Source organism: Sebastes fasciatus, chromosome 4 (genome assembly GCF_043250625.1).
Source record: "Sebastes fasciatus isolate fSebFas1 chromosome 4, fSebFas1.pri, whole genome shotgun sequence".
Lineage (NCBI taxonomy): Eukaryota > Metazoa > Chordata > Actinopteri > Perciformes > Sebastidae > Sebastes > Sebastes fasciatus.
In genome coordinates, this window is record NC_133798.1 from 30439012 (window position 1) to 30466234 (window position 27223).

Here is a 27223-nt window from a genome sequence, read left to right on the forward strand (position 1 = left end):
ATCAATTACTGGCTATATATATATTTAAAATTTTTGCTACATTTAATGACATTTATTTATTTATTGATGTATTTTTTATTTTGGCAGGTTCTGTCCTCCATACTGAAGCACAAGAAGCTGAACCACTTTCACAAAGAACAAGAGACACATTTCTCTGTAAATATTAACATTTATTTAAGTATACAATTTAGTATTCTCATTACCCCCACCACCCCCCCAAACCCTTTTCACAGGTTCGCTGTCAGTATCTCGGCTTCTCGATGCAGCATTAAGCCTCGCTGGAGGACGGTAAAAACTCTTAACACGAACAGTTAAAACGAGCGTCGGTTATTTCTTTTTCTCCGTTTACAGACGGAGGATCGCAGGCATCGCCAAACCCAACAAGCTGCTTGCAAATGCCACATTTGGTTCATTATTATTTGCTTTTTTTTTTTTTTAAATCCTCCTCCATGAGGAGGCATTTACAGTCGCATTGCATAAAATTATAGTTTGTTAACTGGAAGAGGATGAATGATATTTTAATCTTTTTTTTTTGCATGACGTTTGAAATACCGACCGGAGCGCTGTGGATGTTTCCTCCTGCAGGAAATAACGGAATGATGTCACAACAAAAACAACCAACCAGACATTAAGAACAAAATCTCCATCATTTCACAAATGCCACAGTGTGTGTGTGTGTGTGCAAGTTAATGTGTGTAGACATGTTTTCGTATTAAGCCAAAGAGAGTGAAACATCGTTTGTAGTCCCATTTAAAAGGTCACGATATTGCAAAACCTTTAGCTTTTTAAAAGTGTCCATCGTCACTGTAACCTGCTTGAAACATAATAAAAATTACTTGACAAACGCACACCTGAAAAACACAAAACTGAACTATCATATAAACGGTGTGCAAATAAACGGCTTTAACTTCATAAAAAAATCAAAGTTGAAAATCCACGTGAGGCGACTGAGCCGCCGCGTTTTGGTCAAAAGGATTTATGAAAAAATAACACGACTAAACTACAATTTATTAGGAAACTCGGAGGTACGAAAAGAAGCACGGTAAGAAAATAGTGTTATCTCGCATTTAAACCGACCGCTGTCAAACACAAAGAGGATCCTGCCTGTTTGGTCGCACGTACGTCTCCCTTTTCAGTTTCCTTGACGAGGAATGAAAACACGAAGAAATGAAACACAAAAAATATTTCCCAAAGAGCCCATGAAGACTCCGGTTCAGACTCCTCTCAGTGGAGCAGCTAGTGTTTTATATTAGTGATAATGAAATGTAGCCGGCTGCGTCTCCACATTGTGCTGATGGCGGCGTTAAGTGCTTTCTAATGACAGGATGAAAGAGTCTTTTAACGATGAGGACGTGTGACGAACGTGACAGATTTAACAGATGAGGTATTGCACAGATTAATCATAAAAAAACAAAACAAAACAAAAAGGCAAAAATAAATATACAGCCAATTCATACAACATTTACATTACAATTTTAGTCAGATGCTGGAAGATTTTTTTAGAGGATATTTTAGTGTCAGCGGTAGGTGCAGGGGGGGGGGAGGGGAGAGACATCTTCACTAGTCCTCCCACTCGTCGTCGTCTTCGAAGTCCTCGTCTTCGTCGTCATCCTCGTCGTCGTCTGGGAAAAGAAAAGAAAACATTCAAAGAGCGTCTGGAGAATAAAAACGTTTTCACATTAAAGTTAATACGAGGAACTTTCATTTTGTGTTTATTTTGGTGCTCCCGACGGAAAAAAAGCGGTAGCGTTTCCGAGCACCAGAGTCCCTTTAAAAAAAACTCTCATTTTACTGCAGCAGGGTCTGACAGTCTGCCCCGCTCGGTCCTGGTACTGGTTCTCCCGTGCCTCCCTTCCCTCCAGCGGGCCCAGCAACATGGCCAGGACCTCCAGCAGCAGGAGGTGTCGCTGTTGGCTCACAGCGGGGACCGGCGGAGCAGAGGGAGTTTCTAGTGGACCTGCATTATTTTGTCTAATTTCGCCGGAATTCGAACGTGATGGCAATCATTAAGAATAACTATATAGAAATAGCCAATCGTCTCGCAGATACATCAGACCGGCAATACGTCATTCAGGGTAGGCTCTCATGACCACGCCCCCTTTTGGAGGGAAAACCAATCCTGTGTCTCTCGTAGACGGTAACAGAGTGAACAGAAGAAGTTGAAACATGTCTCCAAACTTCTACTTTTAATGAACTCAGATTTGTTTCCCTGCTGTGTCCTAAAAAAGATATAATAGAGGGTCTTTATTGCTCCAAGCTATAGACCAGATCAGCATGGCGTCATCACCAAGGCTGCACTCCCTTTTGGGGGAAAGAAACTCGCTGTCACAGGAGAGAAAATGATGAAAATCTGTTGTGTAGCGGGGTTAACCGTACCATACAGAATTAAGAGTGGTATCCACCTTCAAACTATTTCTTTAAGTATCGGTGTATGTTGGGAAAACCCTGGACGTCGTGGTCAAGTGGTCTGAGTGTCAGAGGAGTTACCTGAGGAATGGATGGCTTTGCTCCTCTTCTGCATCACTTCCATGAGAGCGCCGACGATACCCGCGGTGGGAGCCGCCGATGGAGGTCCGGACTCTGGTTGATCCGGCACCTGGAGACACACACACACAGATCCAGTCCAGTTTGTTACAGGTACAACCAGATGTTTCTTTGGCCGTATAGATCACAGGTATATTCAGGAAAGGAGTGACGCCATGTGGGCGTCAGACGCTGTGATCGTCTTACGTTCTTGAGCTGGATTCCCTGTCGGATCTGGTCCAGCAGGGCGTCTCGTCCCACGCCGGAGGCCGGCGCTCGGTTGATCTGCTCCACCTTCTTCAGGTGAGTTCCTCCTCTGATCTGCTCCAGCAGCAACGACTTCCCACCGGGACTCGGCGAATGAGGGGAGTCTCCGCCTCCACCGACGCCGTCCAGCTCCGGAGGGGGAGGTGGAGGTGGAGGAGGAGGCGGTGGAGGTGGAGCAGGGGCAGGGGCGGGGCCGCCACCGCCACCGCCGCCTACTGGAGACTGCTGGGTCATCGGGGGAGGTGGAGGAGGCGGGGCTTGGGGGGAGATAGAAGAGTGCAAGGAAGACGGAGGACGAGGAGGAGGAGGCTGGTGGTGGTGGTGTTGGTGGTGATGGTGGGGAGGAGGAGGGGGCTGGTGACTTCCCCTGGTGGGAGGAGGCGGAGGAGGCGGGGCACCCAGAGTTCCTGGTCTGGAGGGAGGCGGAGGAGGAGGAGCTGAGGCGGGGGCTCTGGATGGAGGAGGTGGAGGAGGTGCTCCACGGCCCCCTCTGGACGGGGGAGGAGGAGGGGGCGGAGCCGAGTTGTGTGGGGGCGGAGGAGGAGGAGGAGGGCCGCCACGAGAAGGAGGTGGAGGGGGTGCTGCAGGGGGGGAAGATAAAAGACACGACATCAGGTTGTATCACCTGAAGATGACATCACACACCTGTTAAGCTGCATTCACACCAACGTCAGCCCTCCCATTCATTATAAGGTGAGTAGAGTGTTTAACCTGCAGCAGTGGGGATGCAGGCGGTGCCGAAATATTTTAAAAAAGCAGCGAAAAGATGAAACAGATTAAATTTTTGGATAAATGCAAACCGAAGTCACGTTGCGGTGTCCAATCATGTAACCGGTGATCCAGAGCTGCACAACCCCACCATGAGGGAACAGAAGACGTTAATCACTGCGCAGTCTCTTGGCGTTAAATAAATTAAACTCCCACACAGAGCCAGGCTCCGTTTCCCCATTTTTACTAATTTACTGCAATTTGCAAACTTCAAAAGTACTTTTATGTCAGTAATTATGTTTAACATTTGGCGTGCTACGTTAGCCTTATACTCAATCTGCATTTGTGCTCGTTCATATATTTATCTTCAATTTGTATGTATCCATAGTAATCATTGTTCTTGCACTGTTTTTACTGTCTAATTACTTTTTAATCACCTCACATTTACCTCCATTAGCACATCCTCTATTATAGTGACAGCTCTCTGTAGTAGTTCTGGTGGATGGACTCCCTTCACTGCTGTGTTTATTCTTAATTCCTGTGTGTATCCGTCATTTGCGTGTGTTGTATAAGCTACTGGATGCCTAAATTACACTCAGGATAGATAAACAAACAAATAAATGAATTAAGTCAGTATCTATCTATCTAATTGTTCAACTTTCAGTTAGTTCAGAGTCTTCAGTATGTTTTGCCTTTGTATTTCTTTCAATTCGTTTAACAATAAAAATGTTTTATAAATAATGTATATATTGAAGGGCAGATGTCAGTTTCTCCATTAGTTTGCGGGGGAATACAGTAACGACAGCTAATTTCAATATCTATACTTGTTTACGTCACTTTTTTTTAAAGCAAACTGTCTCCAATTCCTGCTTCTAAAATGTGACGATTTGATGTTTTTTTTTACATGTATGACAGCAAACTGAATATATTTGTTTTTTTTAAATGATGGTCAGCCAAAACAAGCAGTGATTTGTGATGAGCATTTTAAAAAAAAAACTATTTTCTGACATATTATAGACTAAATTGTCTAGAAATTAATCAGCAGATTAATGGATAATGAAACTAACTGTAAGTTGCAGCCCTAAACTGCATGTCTGAAAATAAAGGCACAAAACTTCTGTACTAGAAAAACAATTGTCGTTACAATTGTAATCATCAAAATAAAGTCAGTTCACCAACAAGAAAAATCAAGATAATCAATAATATTCCAATACTGGTAATTGATGTTTTTTAAAATCACTGGACAGCATGAAAAGATCCACCATCTTTCTCTACATTCAGATTCAGATCACTCTCCTGCTCTCAACCCAGCAGAGGTTAACATGAATAAAACATGAAGAAGAAGAAGTCTGTCACCAAGAATAAAAATATCTGACAGAGAAAACCGTTTCATCTGCACACCTCGAAATCTACTGTCTGGAAGAAAAATACAGGCGGAAGGAAGGAAACGATGCTTCAGGGTAAAAACTGTGAGAGGACTTTAAATCAGTTTTTAAAGAAAGTTATTTTCCATTTGAAATGATGTGTGAAAAGTAAACAATTCATTCAGTAAAACAGTGACATCTGCAGTAATAACAGCAGTTACGTTTCTGTATCTGTATATTATTTTCCAGGTACTCGTAAACATTTTACATCAGCAGCCGAGGCTTATCAATACCACTCTCGTATCTGTCCTTCGAGCAGTAACTTCCTTCATCTTGGCTTAACTCAAAGTAATAGTCTGACTCATAACCACGGGAAAATGGCAAATAGATTAAACAAACAAGATGTAACGTGTCAATGAGTGAGCTTTAGAGGTGCTATTGCACAGAGTCAGGCTAGCTGTTTCCCCCCGTTTCCAGTCTTTGTGCTAAGCTAAGCGTCGGCTGGCTGGAGCCTTACAGACATGATAATCACATTGATCTCACATCTATAAGCCTATTTCACAAAATGTCCAACTATTCCATTAAGATTTGTTATAGAGACTTTTCCATTTTGGCAAAGGACAAGAAAAGTCTTCTGGGTGAAAAACTGTAAAAAAAATGGAATATATATTTCAGCACTATGAAAAATCTATTCACAAGCAGCAGCCCTCAAACATCCATTAAAAATGAGCAGAGCCCTGCGAACCCTGCGGAGCTCAAACAGAGCGAGGGTGAAAAGAGATGCTGCAGCACAGCCGGTAAGAGAAAAATAAAGCTTTTATTTAACAATAAAGAATGTAAACATGTTCTAGTAGAAACCCAAAATACAAGTATTAACCTGAAAATAAGCATAATAGGTCCTCTTTAACAAAAATCTTCATAAATCGTAATATTGAATCGCAATACGTATTGAATCAGCACCCAAGTATCCTATGCCCCAGTCGCTAATGATGGTAGCTTGTCTATTTAAAAATGGTGGGACTGTGCAGGATGTCCCGTGTTGCGCTAGTGACCAGTCAGTGGTCTGCAGTGTTTTAGCTCCACCTTCTAGTATCAGCTCAGCTCGCTATGAGCCTTGATGGAGGTGGTACCAAAATAAGTACCAGGTACTATTCACAACTTTTGCTAATGGAAAACCCCAAAAAAGAATTAGAAATAAAACAAACAATTATTTCCAAAATGTTTATGTTGGGTATTTTCTTTTAGTCTAAATGATTAATCATTTATTCTGTGAAATATCAGTCCAAGCTGATATCTTCCAACGGCTCAAAGAGCCCAAAATCCAAAGACATTCAACATATTTTGTGTTTTTTTACTGTGTTGTTTTTATGGTTTTTGCTATAACTGATTGCACAGCACTTTGGTCAACTGTTGTAGTTTTTAAGTGTGCTTTATAAATACATTTGGATTGGATATAGTGATGGTTGGTGTCTTTATTTGATAAAGGACAAACAACTCATCAATTATCAAAATAGTTGATTAATTTTCTGTCCAACACTCATCTTTAACTGAAAACAAAAAAAAACTCAGCATCTGTGTGTTAACATCAAAGATAGTATTAAAACAATGCATGGATTATTATAGATTAATATTAATATTATTATTAAAAATCTAATCCAATTTAAAAATGTAAAAACATCAGAAACAACCTGTGACAGTATCTTGGAGACAGAATCACATGGCTGCAAACTCAGTTATTTTGCAGTGAAATCTTGGTGGAACGTATGAAATCATTATTATTTAACATCAGCTTGACACATCAAAGGTACCTCTGACTGTGTGTGTGTGTGTGTGTGTGTGTGTGTGTTCTCACCCTGCCTCCTCAGCTCGTTCTTGACGGCCTCCACTCCTCCCTTCTTCTCGATGAAGTCGTAGATTACCTTGGACGTCTCTCGGTCCTTCAGCTGAGCCTCTGAGATGCCGCACATGTCGAACAGGTTCTTGAGTTCAGGGTCCAGGTTGTTCAGCTGCAACATCGACAACATTTTAAAAACACACACACTACGCACTGTTGAGCACTGATGACCTTTACACCCCCACCTTTACAAGACTTACAGTTTGTGTCGAGCTCAAAACACTGTTAACTGATGACAAATTGTTTTTTCTTGAATGAAAGACTGGAAGAGGAAAGCTGTATTATCTGGCCATGAGTAGAGAGGCACATTACTTTAAAAAGGAGTGTCCGAAGTCTGCAAACCCACAAACGGATGCAAGACGCTTGGATAATGCTGCGCAGGAAGTCTCAGAAAGCAAAAAATAATGTGCATATTTCCTGATTAGTGCAGCACCTGTTGAGGATTGTTTTTGGATACCTCTCTCCCTCAACTAATAAGAAATACAACTAGACTCCTCACAGAAATGTGAGATCCTAAATGTGTTTATTGAGGCTTATTAAATAAAATCTAAGAGTTTCCTGCTCCTCTTTCCTTGGTTTTGTTTAATATGTATTCATTTTGTTCACAGTATAAAAGCAGTGAGGTTCTGCTTCCTCTGCAGTGAAGATGAACTGCAGCAGTCAGTCTGAGTGTGACACCTAGTGGCCAGCAGGTAGAACTACACGCTGCCTGAAACCTGACAACAAAACAAACCACTCAGCTGCTTTCCATCAAACCAAACGTCAACCTGCAGCTCTGCATGCCCTCCTCCCGAGGAAACATTCACACCTCTTGTTCCCGTCACGCTGCAGTGCATTCTGGGAGCGTCTGGTGTGTGACTGACATGCTCGGTCAGTCGAGACAATAACGAGGCAGCGAACGGAGAGCGGTCACCTTCCCGCTCCTTAAAGCCCGTCAGTCTGAACACAACGTTCGTTAGCGGACAAACTCAACGATGATGACACACATCAGCTGCTCCGGTTGCTACGAGAAACCAGTCAGAGTTCCTGAACAGCCTCCATTTTACCACTACAAACACTAGTGGTACAACCGCTTTACAATCCAAACCGGGTCTTTTCCACTGGATGCATATTATTACATGTTAAAGAAACGTTTTTCCCTCATGGTTACTTCTCTTGGATCTTTGACCTTCACTTTAAAAGGGATGGCTCGGGTGTTTTTAAGAGGGATTGTATGAGGTACTTATCACTAGTAGATGTATTACTTACAGTAGATGACTGTTGGTGCGCCCCCAGTTTGGAGAAACAAAGAGGAGTACCAGCACAGGAGAAAAACAATACAGTGCTGTGGACGGGGGCAGAAAACCACATTTTAGCCACCTATAAGAAAGGCTCACCTAACAAAATGATACCTATCTAAGTGTAGAATATGTTCACCACTTTATCCTGCTATCAGACAGCCTTTTCCTTCTCCTTTCTGACTATATCTACTATTCTGTGTTCTTTCCAAAGCCAGCAGGCTCAAACAGTATGGATACGTTTCATTTTCAGTTCAGTCGGAAAATATTCTAAATATGGCGTACACTTAAACGGATATAATTTCTTTTGGTGAGCTTTTCTTTGAGGTGGCTAAAATATGTTTTTCTGCCATCCCCGTCCACAGCACTGTATTGCTTTGCTCCGGTGTCGGTGCACCTGTCTGTTTCTCGACGCTGGGGGCGCACCGACCGTCCTTTACTGTAAGTAATACACCTATGGATAAGTACCTCATACAACCCCACTTCAACACACCCCAACTATCCCTTTAAATACTGATGTATGTGCAGTTTGTCACCAGGTGCTTTTTCCACATTCTTCCGTTAAGAGTTTGACATCCCAACTAGCGTATGAACCAATAAAAGGTCCAATATGCAACTTAAACGCTCAAGCACGCATATATTGATCTTTTGAGATAGCAGTTGAATTTACATTTTCATATTTCTGGTTTTATTTATTGTATTTTTTGAGTAATTTTACATTTTATCATTTTGAAAATCTAAATTTCATTAGGGCTAAACCTAAAAAGCACAGCTGCTCTACCAAACAGACACCCAACCAGTCAAGTTGCAGTTTACATACATGTCTATCCATTATTTTATCCTATTAGACATTTGTGTGAAATTGTCATAATTAGCATATGAATTCTTGAGTTATGGCCAAAAAGGAGTTTTTGTGAGGTCACAGTGACCTTTGACCGCTGACATCCAAAATTGAAATCAGTTCATCGTTGAGTCGAGGTGGACATTTGAGCCAAATTTTTAAGAAATTCTACAACATGTCGTGTCTGTTTTAACCCTTTGCTCTCTTTATAATGACTGTTTGTATATTAAACTGTGTCCTTTTTAATCAAAATCAAAAGCATCTGCATCATACATCTGATATCCAAAAAAATAAGTTTCCGTCTTCATTACCAACAGGACACTGTAAATAGTACCAGTACACTCTGGTTTGAGTTTCTGAGAAAACAGCCTCAGACAGCTCCCTGATGAAGGCAAGACAGCTGAGAACATTTGGGGAATAACACATAACGTACTGGAGAAGAGTTGTGCAACGTGTATTAACTTTGTTGCATTGAAGCCAACACTGGCATGAACCTCCTCACTGTTCTCAAAGTAAGAAATAGCTTTTCTGTTTTTAAACTGCAGCAATAATAATAATAAGAGTAAACAAAAACTGAAAATAGCTCCATTGCTCTGGTGATATAATCCCAGCACTCACTGTGATTTAATATCAGGGGGATTTATGTTGTGCTGTGGCACCAGAGATTTCCCTTTTTGTCTGAGCTAAAACACAAAGAGGAGCTTCTAGCCAGGCAGAGCTGTGACAGAATCATGCTGGTTGTGGAGGCGACCACATAGTGAGCGTGTTTGTGAGTTTAAAAGCTAATAAACAATAGCAGATAAATACAACTTTATTTATACAACATAGAGGTGTGGGGTGCAGAACCACCTTTTTCAGTGCCAAAATTATTCATGAAACTAGGGCTTTCTGAGATCGTGGAAGAAAAAGAGGAGTGCTTTGAATGCATTTGTATCAGTGCTGTCAACCGACTGAAATATTTAATCGTGATCAATCGCATGATTGTTCATAGTTCATCACAAATTAATTGCACATTTTCAATCTGTTCAAAATGTACCTTAAGAGAGATTTGTCAAGTTTTTAATACTCTTATCAACATGGGAGTGGACAGATATGCTGCTTTATGTAAATGTATGTATATATTTAGTATTGGTAATCAATTAACAACACAAAACAATGACAAATATTGTCCAGAAACCCTCACAGGTACTGCATTTAGCATAAAAAATATGCTCCAATCATAACATGGCAAACTGCAGCCCAACAGGCAACAACAGATGTCAGTGTGTCCGTGTGCTGACTTGACTATGACTTGCCCCAAACTGCATGTGATTATCATAAAGTGGTCATGTCTGTAAAGGGGAGACTCGTGGGTACCCATAGAACCCATTTACATTCACATTGCTTGAGGTCAGAGGTCAAGGGACCCCTTCGAAAATGGTCATGACAGTTTTTCCACGTCAAAATTTAGTGTAAGTGTGGAGCGTTATTTAGCCTCCTTCACGGCAAGCTAGTATGACATGGTTGGTACCAATGGATTCCTTAGGTTTTTATAGTTTTATATGATGCCATTATCTTCACTAATTTGTATTGAAATGTGTTTATGTATTAAATGCTTCAGTATGCAGTGAACTCTCTAGAGAGTTAATGCGGCTGCGTCTCTCTGAAACATTCTGTGTCTGTGTGCAGCTTCTGAGACGTTTGTGAATATGAGCAGGAAGCAAAAAGAGCCTATTGTGTGATTTCATCATGCAGCCGCCACACAGGTCACTATTGTGCTCCTGTGAGTGTGTGTGTGTGTGTGTGAGAGAGAGAGAGAGAGAGGAGGGTACTCACATCAAAACCTGTGTTTGGATCCCAGCCCACGTGACCGATGTGCCTGCAGAAGACGGGACAGATATGTGGTGAGATCACACTCATAAATATACAGAAGCATGTTTAGCATGTGCACGTGGGCGACCGTGTGCACATGCTAAATAGTGAGCCCCCACACACACACACACACACACACACATCAGTGAGAGTGACATCAGTCAGAGAGACAGTGTGGTCATTGAGCTCTCTCAGACCTCGACGCAACATGTTTACCGTTTCCATGAAGCAGAGTGTTACTGCTGGATCAGACAGGACAAACAGGTCCATGACTGCACACACTGTCACTTAGTCTGAGACTGACAGTTCAGGCTGATTACCACATTCACAGCACACATTCAAAAGAAAATACCATTAATTTGTGAGGGAAATGTCTTTATTCTTTGATTTTAGGGTTGCTGGAACAAATTAAATTCCTGACAATGACTGATATATTTGACTTCAGGACATCTCTGACTTATTTATCAATAAATCAAGAAATGAACTGGCGGATTAATTAATGAAAATAATTGAAAACACAATCTCATCCTGTCAGCGGTGTTAAATATGTAGGGTGTCACTCACTGGAAGTTGCTGGGCGTGCCGATGTCGGCCTTGGTCAGCTTCTTCTTCTTGCCTTTGGTCTTCTTGTCCTTCCTGTTGAGGCCGCTGTGGCTCAGCATGTTGTTGAGGTGGTACGGCTGCTGGTGGCTGTGGGAGTTGTGGAATCGGACGTTGTTGATCTCCGGGTTCTTGATGTCCACCGTGGCAATGTGCAGAGCTGGACCTGCACACAGAGAAATACTCATGAGCTGTGGTCCACTTAAGACAACAAAGCTGCCACTTGTACACCACAAGTATGAAAACGTAATAAGCGTTCATTCTGGGCTACTGTAGAAACATGGAAGAGCAACGTGGCAGACTCAGTGAAGAGGACCAAAACCCTATGTAGATATGAAGGACTCATTCTAAGGTAACGAAAACACAACAATCCTTATTTTTAAGGTTCTTATACACTAATAAAAACATAGTTATGAATATTATATTACATTTCTGCTAATAGATAAATAGAAACATTTCCAATGATGTAATCCACCAAATCACATTTCAGGATATTCTCTTACAAATTATTCAATTCAAAGTGACAAAGTGTATGCAAAAGTAGCCGACTAGGCTGCTGCAGAAGTAAAGAAGATATCGGCCGATTAATCTGCTTTTTCCTGTTCTGAACTATCGTTATTATATCGGCAATTAAAAATCCACAATCGGTCGACCTCTATTCTCACAAAAGGATTGAACAGCACACGCAATCCACGATCTATCCTTCTAGTTTATTATGCATATATAACATGTCACAATGTCATGAAAATATTTTTATAAATAGAATTATTGTCCTTGGCAGACAAGAAAACATATTTAAGATTAATGAAATCTATTAGTTTTTAATATATCTTCTAAGGCCTGTTATTGAGGAAACTGATGTCGATGCTGTTAGGACTTAAACTCTGCGGATACCCTGATATTGTATCTGCAATGAGGACTACATCCTATAGGAGATGCTGGCAGGTTATTACTGTAGTAATGTAATATGTCATGAATATGCCTTTAGTAATCCGTGGTACCCGAGGGATCGATACGGTAAAAGGCTGCTGTAAACTCTCACTGAGCTTTCATGATCCATCTCTTCTAATATAAAGGTCGAGCTGCTGGCTGTCCCTCCTCTCCCGTCGGTCCGAACCGTTCAGTCCTCGAATTCCTCGTAATCTCCACAAACCGCAGCAGCATCTGACATAAACCCCTAATCCACTGCTAATCCCAGTCCAAATCCCTGGACTCCCCATGAATGCTGGACGTCTATGAGCAGGACCAACAGGCTCATCTCAAATCTGCAGTCTCCTGAGGACCAGGACGGACTAGGGGGGCTGTTGCCCCTCTTCCACGCAGAGCTGCATGGGCTGGTTCTATGAAGGCCTGGGTACTAAAGAGGAGTACTTTTATGGTACTGACCAAAAGTCTTCAGTATTTGAAGTAAGGAGCAATTTAGAATCATCCGGTGCAGTGACTCTCCATCGCCTCTCGAGGAACAAAGTGGTATTACAACAAAGTACGGGCCGGACTTTGCTGGTTGTCAGTCGATATCTCTGCAGCACAATACATTGACGTATTTTGCATGACGCAGGGCTGTAGCTAAACGAGTCCAAGACCAGGTCCAGTCGAGTCCAAGTCAAGACCAAGTCCAAAGGCAGTCGAGACCAAGTCAATACAGACTCCAGGGCAAATCGAGTCCTGTTCAAGACCATTATAGGCAATAGTGTCTTTCCAATGCTAATATAGTGATTAATGAGTTAGGATGGACAGAAATAATCTATAAACAATATTCTATATATCTTCTAACATCAAAGCATAGAATTTAGGTTTCCAGGACCATTACAGTTTAGAGTTACATTCATAAACCTTGAATTAGATTTTGCTAGCAGCGCCGCTATTGAATGCATACACAGAAAACACTGTTACAATCAGGCAACGTTCTGTACAACTGATCTCAAATCAGCAGCCAGGAACAACTTGACCAGTTCTCAATAGCCAAGCCCGAGTCCAAGACAAGTCTGAGTCCAACAAGGCCCGAGTCCAAGACAAGTCCGAGTCCAACAAGGCCCGAGTCCAAGACAAGTCCGAGTCCAACAAGGCCCGAGTCCAAGACAAGTCCGAGTCCAACAAGGCCCGAGTCCAAGACAAGTCCGAATCCAACAAGGCCCGAGTCCAAGACAAGTCCGAATCCAACAAGGCGGGAGTCCAAGACAAGTGCAAGACTTCAAAAAAGTGGACTCGAGACCAAGTGCGCACTCGAGTACTACAGCCCTGGCATAACGTCAAAACTGTTACTTTTTCACACTATTTTGATAATATTAGTTAATTTTTTTAATGTTTTAAACTAAAATTCTAGCCAGATCTTTCACATTGCATCTTTAGTACTTCTCAAAGTAAGGCATCAAAAATCATGTCCTGAAATATATCAGCAAATTATACTTTCACAATATGCTGATCTCCTGATCCATTTGGCAAGAAAACTTGTGTTCCTGCCAAGAACACGAGGATGCAGAACATTCAAACTTAAAATAACTCGAGAAGATTCAAACTTGCGGACTCTACTGACAAAGGTCATTAGCAGACTCAATACAGAAAGCTGCTGGACTCGCTGCTAAAACTCTGAGTTCTTTCCGACCAGCAACGTATTAATAACTTCACTTCCTACTTGGCTGGATGCAGCAGAGAACATTCATTCAAGCCCTCTGCATTCAGCTCATCAATGGAACAGCACATGTGAAGAAGCTTCAGCTGGATTCAAGAGTTCACATCAGGTAACAAGAGAGTCGGAGGCGAGCCATCAATATTCCCAAACAATATGAGTTATCCCTAAAGTACCAACATGAGCAGCTTCTTCTCTACAGATGTTTTTATTGAGGACAAGAACAATGTAAAAGGAAGGCAATCTGAGACATACTGTATGTCTGCCAGACAGAGAGGCAAATCCAGAGCAACAACGTCCTTCTGTTAGCCTTGTGTTTCACAACTGAAATGTCAGAGTGAATCTGCGCCGCTGGAGAGAAACTTCAATGAAAGAATCTCAGTTACTAATCCACGGAAATGATTGAAGAGACGACTGATTTGTTCAGTATAAGTTAATCCTGCTCTTTGTGGCGCCGGTGTTTGCCAACAGTCAACGGGCTTAATGAAAGTAAACAGTCTGTTGGGACAACATGCAGGCACAGCTGCAGAGGAGAGGAGCTATATTGAAGCTCTGATGCACTGGGACCGTCACTCACAACTGGGTTTGCCTGAACCTGAACAACATCATGAACAAAGGGCAGGAAAATAGCTTTTATGTTTTGGAAAGCTAATTGCCATGTTTACTTCAGTGGGCAACATCCGGGTCTGAGAAGTGAAGTCAATGCTGAAGTGCCTTAAACCTGCAATCTTTCTAACAGCCAGCAGGGGGCGACTCCTCTGGTTGCAAAAAGAAGTCTGATTGTATAGAAGTCAATGAGAAAATGAGCCTACTTCTCACTTGATTTATTCCCTCAGTAAACATTGTAAACATGAGTTTATGGTCTCAACCTCTAGTTTCAAGTCTTCTTCAATACAGCATGATGTACATTTAGTAAGTTATGGTCCCATTTAGAGTCAAATAGGCCATAAAGCAGGAGATGCTTTAGGACGTGGCTACCTTGTGATTGACAGGTCACTACCACGGCGTTGTCCGGTCTGGGAGTTGTCCGTGTTTTCGTGTTAGAACTTTAACCTTTTCACAGTATGTTTTCAGTTCATGAAAGTTAATTATAACATTTTTGTCGCCTAAAAATGTCTTATGCAGCGTTCAGTTGTACTTATAACTTCAAAACACCAGTCCATAAACCAACGGGTGACTATGTCTACTTCTTATATACAGTCTATGGTTTAGTTCTACCTCTCCCTACCACAAAGCATTCAGAAGCTATTACATTCCTAAAGTTTTGACATACTTACTTTACTTTAGACCACGGCCATATTAAACCTAACATTATAAAGCATATTAATCTTTCTGCTCTCCGTTCTGTACTTCCTTCCACAAGGTTGTGTCAAAATACAGCTAACCTGGTGAGTGCTTGTTATGAACTGCCTCCAGAGTGGATACATCTAAAACATCAACCATGTTTTGGTGTGGAAAGGAAAACTTTTTCCAAGATGCTGAACTTTCTCTGTGATCTTTTATTACAATAATACCGGTATGTTCACATTAAGCTAAGCTAAATTTGAATAAAAGCATATTTTTCATAATTGGATGGACTGTTGAGATTCTCCTGGAATGCATTTACACTGATATCTTTAGAAAGTTAATGCTGATTCATGTGCACTTTATTGAGGATCGATAAAATGAACAAAACAAATGTTCAGCAGCAGTAACTGTGGGGATTACAGATTAGGCCTAATGTGCATCACAACAACAGAGACCATGTGGTCTACATATGGCACAGATGGGCTTCCTGCTGACCAGATTAACCTGCGGCAGCCTCCTCTCTGTGTCAGTGTGTGAGTCACGCTGACTGTGAAACAACGCCACCGCCAACGTGTCAGGAAACACCACGACTCAACCCTCCAGTCTCCTGGCGCTTGTCATCCAGTCACGCAAATAACATCTATTTCTGTCACACTCAGTGAGCACTGTTTTCAATCAGCTTCTTCTTCTCTCTTTCTCATTTTTATCCCTTGTCCCACGTCCCACATATTCAAAAGTCAAACTGCTGCAGGACAGACGCTTTTCTAAAATCTGGCTTTTATCTAATGGCTGTGAAGAAAGTAGGGAAGGCTGTCATCACGGGGCTGTTTGTTGTCAAACTGTACTCACGTGGGTCAAGTGCAGGTTAACATTTCCCCGTCTTTGCTACGCTACGCCCAACGGGGGAAAATTGGGAGTCACCGCAAAGTCATAAGCTCTGTAGATTTAGGCGGAATATCATGGAAAATACCACAAAGAAAAGGAAGAGCAGCTGCAACAAGCGGGCAATTGTAACTTTGCTGCTGGTTGGAGCAAGCGGTCAAAAAATAAACTGTAGTGATAACCAGAAGGACGGGGTCAACAAGTGAAGTTGAAAAGAAGATTAAAGCAGGTTGTGAAGCGCTCGCCGGCTGCAATTGAATGCAAATATAAAGTTAACTACCAAAGAAATCACATAAAGTCAAGTATAGGGGACGTCAGATTACTGCATTTAAAATTTTGAATTAATACATTTTTTACATTTTCAATTAATAAAAAAAAATATTTGAAGTTCCACGTTCTGTCATCTATTATTCCATTACTTTTCCTGATGTTTTAGATTTTTGCTGTGGTATCGTTTTAGTATCGGTATTAAGATATTTAGGCAGGGTATCGTATCGAAGTCAGAATTTCGGTATCGTGACAACACCAGTATGGATGACCAAGCAACCTGGAGGGCTACATTCAAAGTTTTAGCATCTGCATTATCAATATTTAAGAGTTCAACATACCATTTTTAGGGTCACCTCTCTTCTCTGCAAAAGAAAAATTAACACAATTATGGTCTCTGAACAAAATCAACACTTTAAATGGAAGATGATTAGAGTTTTTAAGAGGCGAGAGAAGAGGGTGAGCTGTTCAAGAGTCAGAAAAGTGTGCTGAAGTTCAGTTAGTGCAATTCTGTGGCGGCTAGACAGGAGTCGAAGCGGTCAGAGAAAAACATGCTGCCTCATGTCTTCGATGCCGTGGGCAAAACAGTCAGAAAGAAGAGTTCAGGAAGTCTTCACCATGAGTAGAGGAAGAGAAGCAAAAGCTTTGAAAGCTAAAGTCCCCCCCCCACTGAAAACCCTTGTGTGCCCCAGCTCTGTGAGCCTTTGGACCCACAGTCATCATCACAGCTTTAACGGTGCACTTCAAAAGACCGGCATGCTGAGAGGAGCTGGAGGGAAGCCAAAGAGGACCCTCACTGTTCACAACACACAGACAGACTGACAGTTTTACTACAGCAGAGACAAATGAACTCATAGCAGCAGAGAAAAGAATGAAACTGTCCCAAACCAAACCTTAAATTTGTGCCCTCATTAGGCTTGCCACGGTAGTCTGTGTTACTGGTGTTACATGGTGTACATTACATTACTTGCTTACCACCCCCACTGTCGTTTTGCTTTTTTTTATAGAAATAAAAACCCATTTAGTTCATTTTTGCGTATCAGCACCGTGTTAATCAATACATAGTTGAATGATGGACGCTACAAACTGAAAGTGTCTGCTCCGTACAGAGTCTCAGCACAGAGCAGCAGGAGTCGGATATCACACATACAGGACCAGAGAGAGTTGACAGACAAGACGATGGCGGAGGATTTGATGTCGAAGCGAAAAGCAAAAGCGCTTATTTGGCAACATTTCGGATTTAAACCCAATGCTATCAGGGAACCATAACGTTAATGCGGTGTGCATGGTGCAGTGGCGCCAAGTGGAAACCTGCAGCCCCGCATCGAAAGCTCGACCGGAGAGGCCAGACACACAGCCACCCAACTTTAAAGATCAAAGTAAGCGAGCTACACATATTTACCGTCATCTTTTCTTGTAAAATATGAAATCAGTAACACCGGTGTTGTCACAAGTTTATTAACCGGTTGGAAAATTTTGTGTCTTTGTGACATCCCCAGTCCTCATCTGGGAAAACACCTTTACATTTTGGGTATTGTGACTTATCCCACTCTCATACAGCAGACACATATGATGTGGGTCTACTGTAGGGCTGTCACTTCTTTAAAAAGTTGAACGAAATCGAACAAACGCTTAATTTGTTTGAATTAACCTCAGAACCCATCAGCTATCGGTCTGCCGACAATTTATATCCTAGGGGCAAGGGGCTATATTTCTGGAGTTCCAGTGTAGCCTGTAGCGGTGTAAGAAAAAACAAGTCTTGCAGTATTATGTTTTGTGATTCTGTATCAATTAAAAAATAAAATAAATTGGAGTGTAAGATTAAAAAAATGTTCGACTGAGAAGAGACCAAAGAATCCTTCACACCGCCAATCACTTAATTTATGAACAGTCTAACGACTGAAATGTCCTCAGACCAAGAGTCCGACAGCGTCTTCATTTCTACCTCTACACATCTAGTTTTAACATCCATTCAAAAATCATAGCTGCAGCAAAACCATGAATCCCCCATGTTTACTGTTCTTGAGATGCAGATACACAAAATAACTCTAATGAGTTTAGTTCCTGGGTTGATTGGAGTTTATAAGCCCTGCACATCTCCCTGATGCAGCTGGACATGAGCGAGGCAGGCCGACATCAGGTTTGGGACTGAGGTTGAGGTCTTGTTAGCAGAAAAGCTGGTTAGTGTTCTTCAGTCTGAGGCCAGGTGTGAAAGGTGAAAGGTCACGCGCACACACACAGGTTGAGGAAGCAGAGAAAGGAATCAAACTGAAGCAGTAAAACGTACCAGTTTTGCGTTGTCGTCGGTTGAGCAGGTCGTTGATGGCGGCTCTGAATCTTTTGGCCTCTTCTTCGCTGGCGAAATTCAGACCGATCTGACAAGACTGAGAGGTAGAGCGACACATGATTATAATTAAACATAACACGAGTGTCAGCACTCCCAACAGGATCACATTTCTACTGTTGACTTGTTAATTAACAAAACATTTCTCTGAGATTCAGGCAAGAGCAAAAGGTCTGACTAGGTCACATTTTAAGTTATAAAATACATTTTCTGCCAATGAACTGCTGCTTGAAGTGATTTTTTTTGTGAGGAGAAATAAAAAGTGTATTTTAAGAAGCTCTTTTAATAGAGCAGAAACTTCCAGAAGCCCTGTGGTTGCTTCACACATAAAAACAGGCTAAGAGCGAGCAGACCATGACGTGAATATTTGACTGTGTTTAAACCCATTCAGTGATTATCACACCTTATCAACCAGAGTAGGATCTGATCAGTGAGACTAGTTGCACACTTACATCTCCTGTGAATGAGATGAAGTAGGATCTGGAGCTGCTGATGGAGAAGTTGTGGTACAGTTCCTGTTCAAACATGGTTTTCCCTTCCTGCAAAAACACAAGACAGAGACAGAAATATCAGAGTAGATTCTCCTTGAAGTTTAGGAGGAAGGACCACATCTGTGACGCAGCAGATTTCCACCCACTGAATATAAAATCACCTGCACATTTAAGTCATTTAAAAAGCAAACCAACCGATTGATTTTCTTCCTTTCCAGACAGTCACAACCGCTCTCAGTTCATTTCTAAGAAAATCAATGTTCTGACATCTGAGGTTTAAACTATATACATCATCCATATTTTCAAACTGTCTGTCTTTCTTGATTTGATTTTCTGACAACAGAGCTCATTAACAGTGATAAATGTGGTAGAAAACTCAAAATGATTAAATGTTAAGTGTGCTTGAATGCATGAAATAGTCTCTGTATTACAAACCACAGTCACCTAAAGAATCATGTAACATCAACAAAATATGTAATAAATCTGCAGCATGTTTGACGTCTCTGCAGGTTTGTTTTTAATAGAAATGAGCTGAAACCAGTGGTTTAGTTTGTCCACAGACTCTTTAATATCCAGATAGATTTCAGAACCTGTAGGAGCGTCAGACCGTAAGCACACATTAGCGGCTGGTGATTCACTTTAGAGTTGCACAATTGATTGCACTTCATCTTTAAAGCACCGTATTAATTCTTTCAAATGACCGACAGTGTGTGGATGCAGTCTGGCCACAATCCAGTAGAGGCCGTGTAAAAGACAAAGGGAGGAGTGAAGAGAACAATGTGAACAGATTTAATGGACAACTTTGCTCCTTTCACTCGAAACTTTGGAAACATTGTACATTTCGATTTTGTAGCCTACATTTTAAAGTTAAAATCCATCATAAACACATTGGTTGTATAGATATGAACGGTGATGACAAGGCGAAGTGTGAGCTAAGCTAACCAGCTGCTGACTGTAGCTTCATATTTAACAGACAGACACAACAGGTATCAGTCCTCTCATCAAGCTCTCGAACTATTCCTTTAAGATGCTTCATTCAACCGTCCTCTTGTCGCTCACCTTGATGTCAAACACTCTGATGAAGTAGGACCTCTGTGGGTTGTCTTTGACCAGACAGGCCACTCCACAGCACCTCTTCACCCAGCAGCAGCTCCGGTCTGAGGCGTACACCTGGACCACCGCCGAACACAGACTCTGAGCACACAGAAGATAGGCAGGTGAATATCAGCAGCAGCACGTATCATTAAAAAAAAGTACATTTAATAAATCATACAGTAAGTGAAATTGCTCAGTTTAAAGCCTCCAAGCTGCACACGTGTCACAAAGCAGCCAACAAGGAAGAGGAAAGCTACCCGATGCAAAACATTTAAACAGCGATAAGGATCACGTAGAGCGCACACCTGCTTCACCAGGTGAGAAACAAAGAGCAGGTCACTGGGGCGACACGGAGACCTTTTTGAAATCAGATTACGAGTCACACATGCAAATACCTTCACAATGGATCCTCAAATGTGCAGAATTAGATGACTAAATTAAGTTTGATATTAGCCCTGTGACATAGAGTACCTGTGAGAGTTTCTGGACAATATTTGTCATTGTTTTGTGTTGTTAATTGAGTTCCTAAAATATACATTAGCATAAAGCAGTATATTTGTCCACTCACATGTTGATAAGAGTATTAAATACTTGACAAATCTTTCTTTAAGGTACATTTTGAACAGATAAAATATGTGTGATTAATCACGATTAACTATGGACAATCAAGCGATTAAATATCTTAATCAATTGACAGCCCTAATATAAATATAATTGATTTGACTACTTTGGGGCCTTTTTGCTTTCAGTCTGGTCTTCAGCAGTAAAACACAAAATCAGATGGATTGAGGTCATGTGAATTCACTCTTTGGCCCTAAAAAACTGTATATTTATGTCCTGCTGTGTTGTCCTAAAACTGGGAGACTGTTCATTAAAAAGGGCCACAGCTCAGCCAGTCTGGATATGAACACCTTAAGTTAAAACTGAAAATCAGCTCTTTTACTTTGCAGCGATTGTTTCATTTCAAATCTGACATTTCTCCGCAGTGTTTAACCTTCACTTTTGCATGACAGGAAGGAAAGGAAACAGACTCCAGCTGCTGTCCTCAGCACCGTCCCGTCCCGTCCTCGGGCTGTTCTAGTTTGTGGTTTTTGAGGTTTCTGCAGAAGTCACACGGTGTTGAATCCTCTGCCAGGATTTCTCCCTCTGCAGCAGAAAGTAACCCCAGCCGCTGGGGTAGGGAAGGGGAAAGGCCACTGGGCCGGTTTCCTCCTCTGTGATTTATGAATGCAGGTTGGAAGAGCTGCAGGAAACACTTTTCACCGTGAAATCACCACTCGGCATCACACAGGAAAGGTCAAAGGTCGGCCGTAAAAAGCCTCATTCGGGCTCTGTAAATTCTCACCGAGGGAAAGTTTTCCGGCAATTAACACAGACAGCGTGTTACATCAGATAGCACGTTAGCATCTGAGGACAACTATATCACTGATGATCATTCAACAGCTTTTAGATTGAATAATAGATGGTTTGACTGATGGACTAACTCAAACCAATGTGCAGTCTTTGAAGGAAAGAATGAATCCACAGAAAATACATTTTGGTATCAATTAATCATTTAAGTGTGGATTTGCTTAAAGCTGCAACTATTAATGGATTAGATAGTTATTAATCAACTAGTAAATTCATCGCCAACTATTTTGATAACTGACTAATTAGTTTGAGTATTTTTTTTAAGAAAAAAAAGTATTTTCTCTGATCCAGCTTCTTAAATGTAAATATTTTCCTGCTTATTTTACTCCTCTATGACAGTAAACTGAATATCTTTGAGTTGTGGACAAAACGAGACATTTGAGGACGTCATCTTGGGCTTTGGGAAACACTAATCAACACTTTTCGCCATTTTATAGATCAAACAACTAATCGATTTAATCGAGAAAATACCCTACAGATGAATCGACAATGAACATAATCGTTAGTTGCAGCCCTAGCTACACTGCAAGTATGTTTACTCAGTCCCTCCATCACACCAGCTGTAAACACCCAAGCTATCATATTCATGCTTCCCCAAACTTTTCATGTAATCTGCCTCCAGATAAAACGCCACTACCAAAAATCTACCTCACCAGTCTTGGTTTAATTGACTGTTCTGACCTGAGATCAGGTGTTTCTCCCTGCATGCAGCTGCTGCTGCTTCTTGCAGTCGACCCGCAGGCCCAGCTCCTGTTCAGCCTCTGAAACCAGCTGACATTCAAACCTGCTGAGCTGTCCTGCAACCATCTCATTACATCGCCCCCCAAAGAGATCAAATAAACCACAAACTTACACTTTATGAATTTCTGTTTTCTTATCCGAGAGGATTTTAGTAGCTGGTTATGATTTGGTGTAGAAGTGCAGGAAGGTTAAAATAATGTTTAGCAAAACAACATTCAGGTGTTGCTGGTTTTCACATTATAAAATGTCTTTAATTACTATGGTTTGCAGGTGAGTGAAGTGGCAAGTGGCGTCCATGGCAACAGCTGGTTGAAACTGATAAATGTTAAGGACAGGTCTCTCCATAAAACATACAATCAGCCTTGGAGTGGAAGAAAATAACCTTCTAGCATATTGTAATATCCTCATGGCTCTGTTTTCAGGCTTTAAACAAATCTAGCCTGTGACGGGAGACTTTGATCAATCACAGATCATTTCAGAGAGAGAGCGTTCATATTGGCTGTGCTCCGGCTGGTGGGCAGTGCTTGGTATTTCCTCAACTGATCTCAACATGGCTGCCGCATCACAAACTTTCTCATTTTACAGCTAAACAGTACACTACAAGATGATTCTGAAAACATTTGAGGAGAGAAATAGGCATTACAGGAACAGAATATTGATTCATATTCGATTAGCGCTGCCGAGTTTGACCGTTTGATCAGAGTTTACGAGTGATTGACAGCTGCTCAGAGACGGCAAGACTCCAGATCAGCTCTGATTGGTTGTTTTTCTCCGGTCTGTGAAATGTTGCAGATGCCGTTAGGAGCACCGGAGGACACAGAGGAACATGATTTTTCTTTCAGATTACCTGTCTCATGCACTACTGTCAGGATATAGTGACCGTTTTATAAAAATAACTTTTTTTAGTCATATCTGCTCCATTTCTACCCACTGCTGCTTTAATGCTTCATCCAACACTCTTGTCACAGCGAAGGAAAGACACATTGCTGTCGCCAGATGAGGGATAACTTTGTTCGGCTCGTTTTCTGTAAGCAGAGCGGCATTGGAGCATGGCGAAATTGCTAACTGGCCGTCGGCTGTAGTCTTTGCGGTGCGTTCGAGTGCAACTTTTTGGCCAAGACAAAGGTGACGTGAGGAGACTCAACGATCGGCCTTTGTCGCCGCTAGTTCTTGATGTTGGGTTGGTGTGTCTGGGCCTTTACAGACTCATGTTGACACCAACTATCAACCCACTTCTTATCCATCCTGTCAATTACTGACAAGTGTTAAAGTTTTGCGTTCAGACTTACAGGCCATCAGTTTGGATTATTACAGCTAGAGCTACAGGTTATGTTATCGTACCAATTAATCTGTCGAATTCGTCCAAAACCAAACATACTTTGTTTACAAATTGACAATAACTGCACCACACTGTACACCAACTGTCAATACTACACAGGTGCAACTTCAATCATACTGTGCAATACTTTAAGGTGCAATTTCATTCCAATCACTGTGCAATATCATATTTCTACCTGTGCAATTGTGTTAATAGCCTCTCTATTGTCAAAACTGTATATATTGTGACAATTTTTGATATTCCCCTTGTTTATATAGTTCTTATTTTTATATTCCTTCTATTTAAATTGTTCATATTTTATATGCCTATCTACTTTTGTTTTGCACTGTGTTGTATTTGATTTTAGTTTTTTACTGATGCTTCTTGTTTCTGCACTATCCCCTTTGCTGCTGTACACTGCAAATGTTCCCACTGTGGGACTAATAAAGGAATATCTTATCTTAATTATGTAAAACAGAGAAAATCATAAAAATCTCACATTGGAGAAGCTCGACTATTAAACTATTAAAATTGTTTATATCTGGTCCACTGCTTGTGCTTTTAAATAAAGGTTATACAACAGAAGAAGCTAAGGAAAAAAACAATCAAAGAACCAATTACAGAAGTACAATCGTGTGAAATACTTTTTGCTGGGAAGCTCCATTAAAAAAACAGTAAGTTAAGTAGCAAAAAATAATAAGAAAATAAAAATAAGTGTATTTACAAATAATATACAGTATAATAATAAAAGGAAGTACTTGGTATATATATATATATATATGGGAGCAGTAGAGGTTGCATACTATACAAATATTGCACAAGTTTTTTTTTGTTTATATTGCACATATTGCATTGATTGATGTATTGCACTTGTTTATTGCACTTTTTGTGAGGGAGAGATGTATGATGGTGTATGGTTGTATGGTTGTATGATTTATCTGTTTAAGAGTCTGATGGCCTTAATAGTGTCTTAATATTTAATAATATTATATTTATTATTTTTTGGATTTAGCATTAGTCCCTATAATTAAAAACCTGTCAATCAAATTAAGAGTGTAAAGTTTTGCCTCTTTGTGGTGGAAGCTATTAAAATTGTTTATATCTAGTTTAGCGTTTAAATAAAGATAATACAACAGAGGAAGCTAATGGACAAACCAATTACAGATGGGGTCGCCATATTTTCTCAAAATACGTGAAAAAAACGTCAAGGAGTCTGACGGGTCACCGGTTTCGTTGCAACACCGGGCCCCCGGTTTGAACGGCCACAGCGGTGTTAAACAGGTTCAAATCAACTGGGATTGTAGGAGCACATACAGGTGTGTCTGTAAAACGTGTAGGTGGATGTACCTGCAAGGTGGTAAATAAACAAACAAACAAACAAACGGGGTGCAAAAAAAAACTTACGGCGCATTTCCTGCCGAGGTAGCCGAACAGACACTCGTTCTCCTGCGGGGTCAGGAGGATGGAGCCGGTGTTAGCAGCCCTGCGAGGCGGCGGGTGGCTGTTCATGGCTCCGAAGTCTTCTACGTGAACCCCGAAACGATGCAGTTATCTCAGCAAACACCTAGTAATTACAGAACATCCATGCGGGCTCCGGTTGCTATGGCCTGCAACCGGATCATCTCCGCTGCTGAGTCCGACTACTCCGGGCTGGAGGAGGAGGAGGAGGAGGAGGACCAGGAGGACCGGGGAGGTGTTTTCCAGGCTTGCTCCTGCTTGAACAAAGACACGCAACTTCTCCGTTTGGTGTTAAATTAAAGATTACAGACTCTCTGAGTGTTTGAAGGCGGATAAACGCTCAACTTTCATTCGGTAACTCCAGCAACGGCTGCAGCAGCAGCAGCAGCGATGCGTACATCCAACATGGCAGCAAGACGGAGCAGACCACTTTAAAGACGGAGGAGAGAGGGGGGTGTGGGTTTGTACAAACTCTTTTCACTGTAATATGAATAACTGGTGAAGTCACACACACATAAAAAGATTTATATTCAACGTTTATTTGAAGATAAAAATGTGTGGAAAGTGTGTTTTTGGTCCGTTGTGAAGGCTATAATGTCGTTGCTAAGACAGAATGGTTCGGTCCGATGTGGCAGCAGGAATGCAGCTCTGCGGATGGAAGGGGCGGGGCGAAGGAGTGTGACGTAGAGCAGGGGGGAGGAGCCAGATGGAGGACGTAAAATGTAAATAAGACGCTTTTCATCATAAATAATTTATAAAATGTTGAATATTTTTGTACATGAGGCATTATGTGGGGGGAATTAATGAAATGAATAAATATGAATCAAGGTTTGCCACATAAATAATGACAATAATGCTTAATTTCTCCAGAAAAATTATGAATAACATTATCTATATCATTTTCCACTTGTGCAATTTTGTTAATAGTCTGTTTATTGAAAATACTGTATATACTGCAATTTTTATACTTCCTTCTATTTAAAGGGTTCATATTTTGTTACACTTTGTTTAGCTTTTTTTTTACTGTGTTACTGTAGCTGATGTTTCTTGTTTCTGCCCTATCTCCTTTGCTGCTGCACACTGCAAATTCCCCCACTGCGGGACTAATAAAGGAATATCTTATCTTATCTCTTAAAAATAATTACATTGCATTAAATGCATACAAAAAATGTGAAAAAACCCCCAAAAAAAACTTTAAAATGATGAATAATCACCGTATCCATCATCATCAAAATATCTGCTTTAATGAAAGTGTGGATTAGATTATGAAACAATAAGGTTAGAAGATTAATTTAACACATTGAAGCAATCGATCTTTTGGAGGTTGTAGAGGGCTAAGTTTTAAAGCTAGAAGATGCTGGCATCATATGAAACTAAAAAACCTAAGGAATCCAAGGTACCAAGGAGGCTGAATAACGCTCTAAACCTTCGCTAAATTTTGGCGAGGAAAAACTGGCATGGCCATTTTCAGAAGGGTCCCTTGACCTCTGACCTCAAGATATGTGAATGAAAATGGGTTCTATGGGTACCCGAGTCTCCCCTTTACAGACACGCCCACTTTATGATAATCACATGCAGTTTGGGGCAAATCATAGTCAAGTCAGAACACTGACACACTGACAGCTGTTGTTGCCTGTTGGGCTGCAGTTTGCCATGTTTTCTATTTTCCATGCTTATTGCATTACCTGTGAGGGTTTCTGGACAATATTTGTCATTGTTTTGTGTTGTTAATTGATTTCCAATAATAATATACATATGTACATTTGCATAAAGCAGCATATTTGTCCACTCCCATGTTGATAAGAGTATTGAATATTTGACAAATCTCCCTTTAAAACAGATACAAAAAATTGTAATTTGTGATTAATCTGGATTAACTATGGACAATTATCAGGTAATTGCGATTAAATATTTGAATGCATTGACAGCCCTAATAAAAATATTTAAATTAGAACCTAATAAAATGACACAAAATAAAA

At 41.0% G+C, this 27223-nt stretch overlaps 1 protein-coding gene across 2 annotated transcripts; it reads right to left on the reverse strand.

Moving 5' to 3' along the window:
* Positions 1-213: 213 nt before the first annotated feature.
* wasla (WASP like actin nucleation promoting factor a) lies at positions 214-25651 on the reverse strand. 2 transcript variants are annotated; one of them, XM_074633539.1, is made up of 11 exons: positions 25191-25651; positions 20282-20416; positions 19184-19270; positions 18675-18771; positions 16729-16752; positions 11290-11491; positions 10690-10732; positions 6715-6868; positions 2731-3371; positions 2488-2596; positions 214-1622 (listed from the first exon to the last, which is right to left on the reverse strand). In XM_074633539.1, the coding sequence occupies exons 1-11, from the start codon at positions 25293-25295 to the stop codon at positions 1561-1563; spliced, it is 1659 nt and encodes a 552-aa protein (XP_074489640.1). In that variant the 5' UTR covers positions 25296-25651; the 3' UTR covers positions 214-1560. The 2 variants fall into 2 exon arrangements, with proteins under 2 accessions (XP_074489640.1, XP_074489641.1); XM_074633540.1 differs by lacking the exon at positions 16729-16752 and having other exon boundaries at positions 25191-25642.
* Between the last annotated feature and the right edge of the window lie 1572 nt (positions 25652-27223).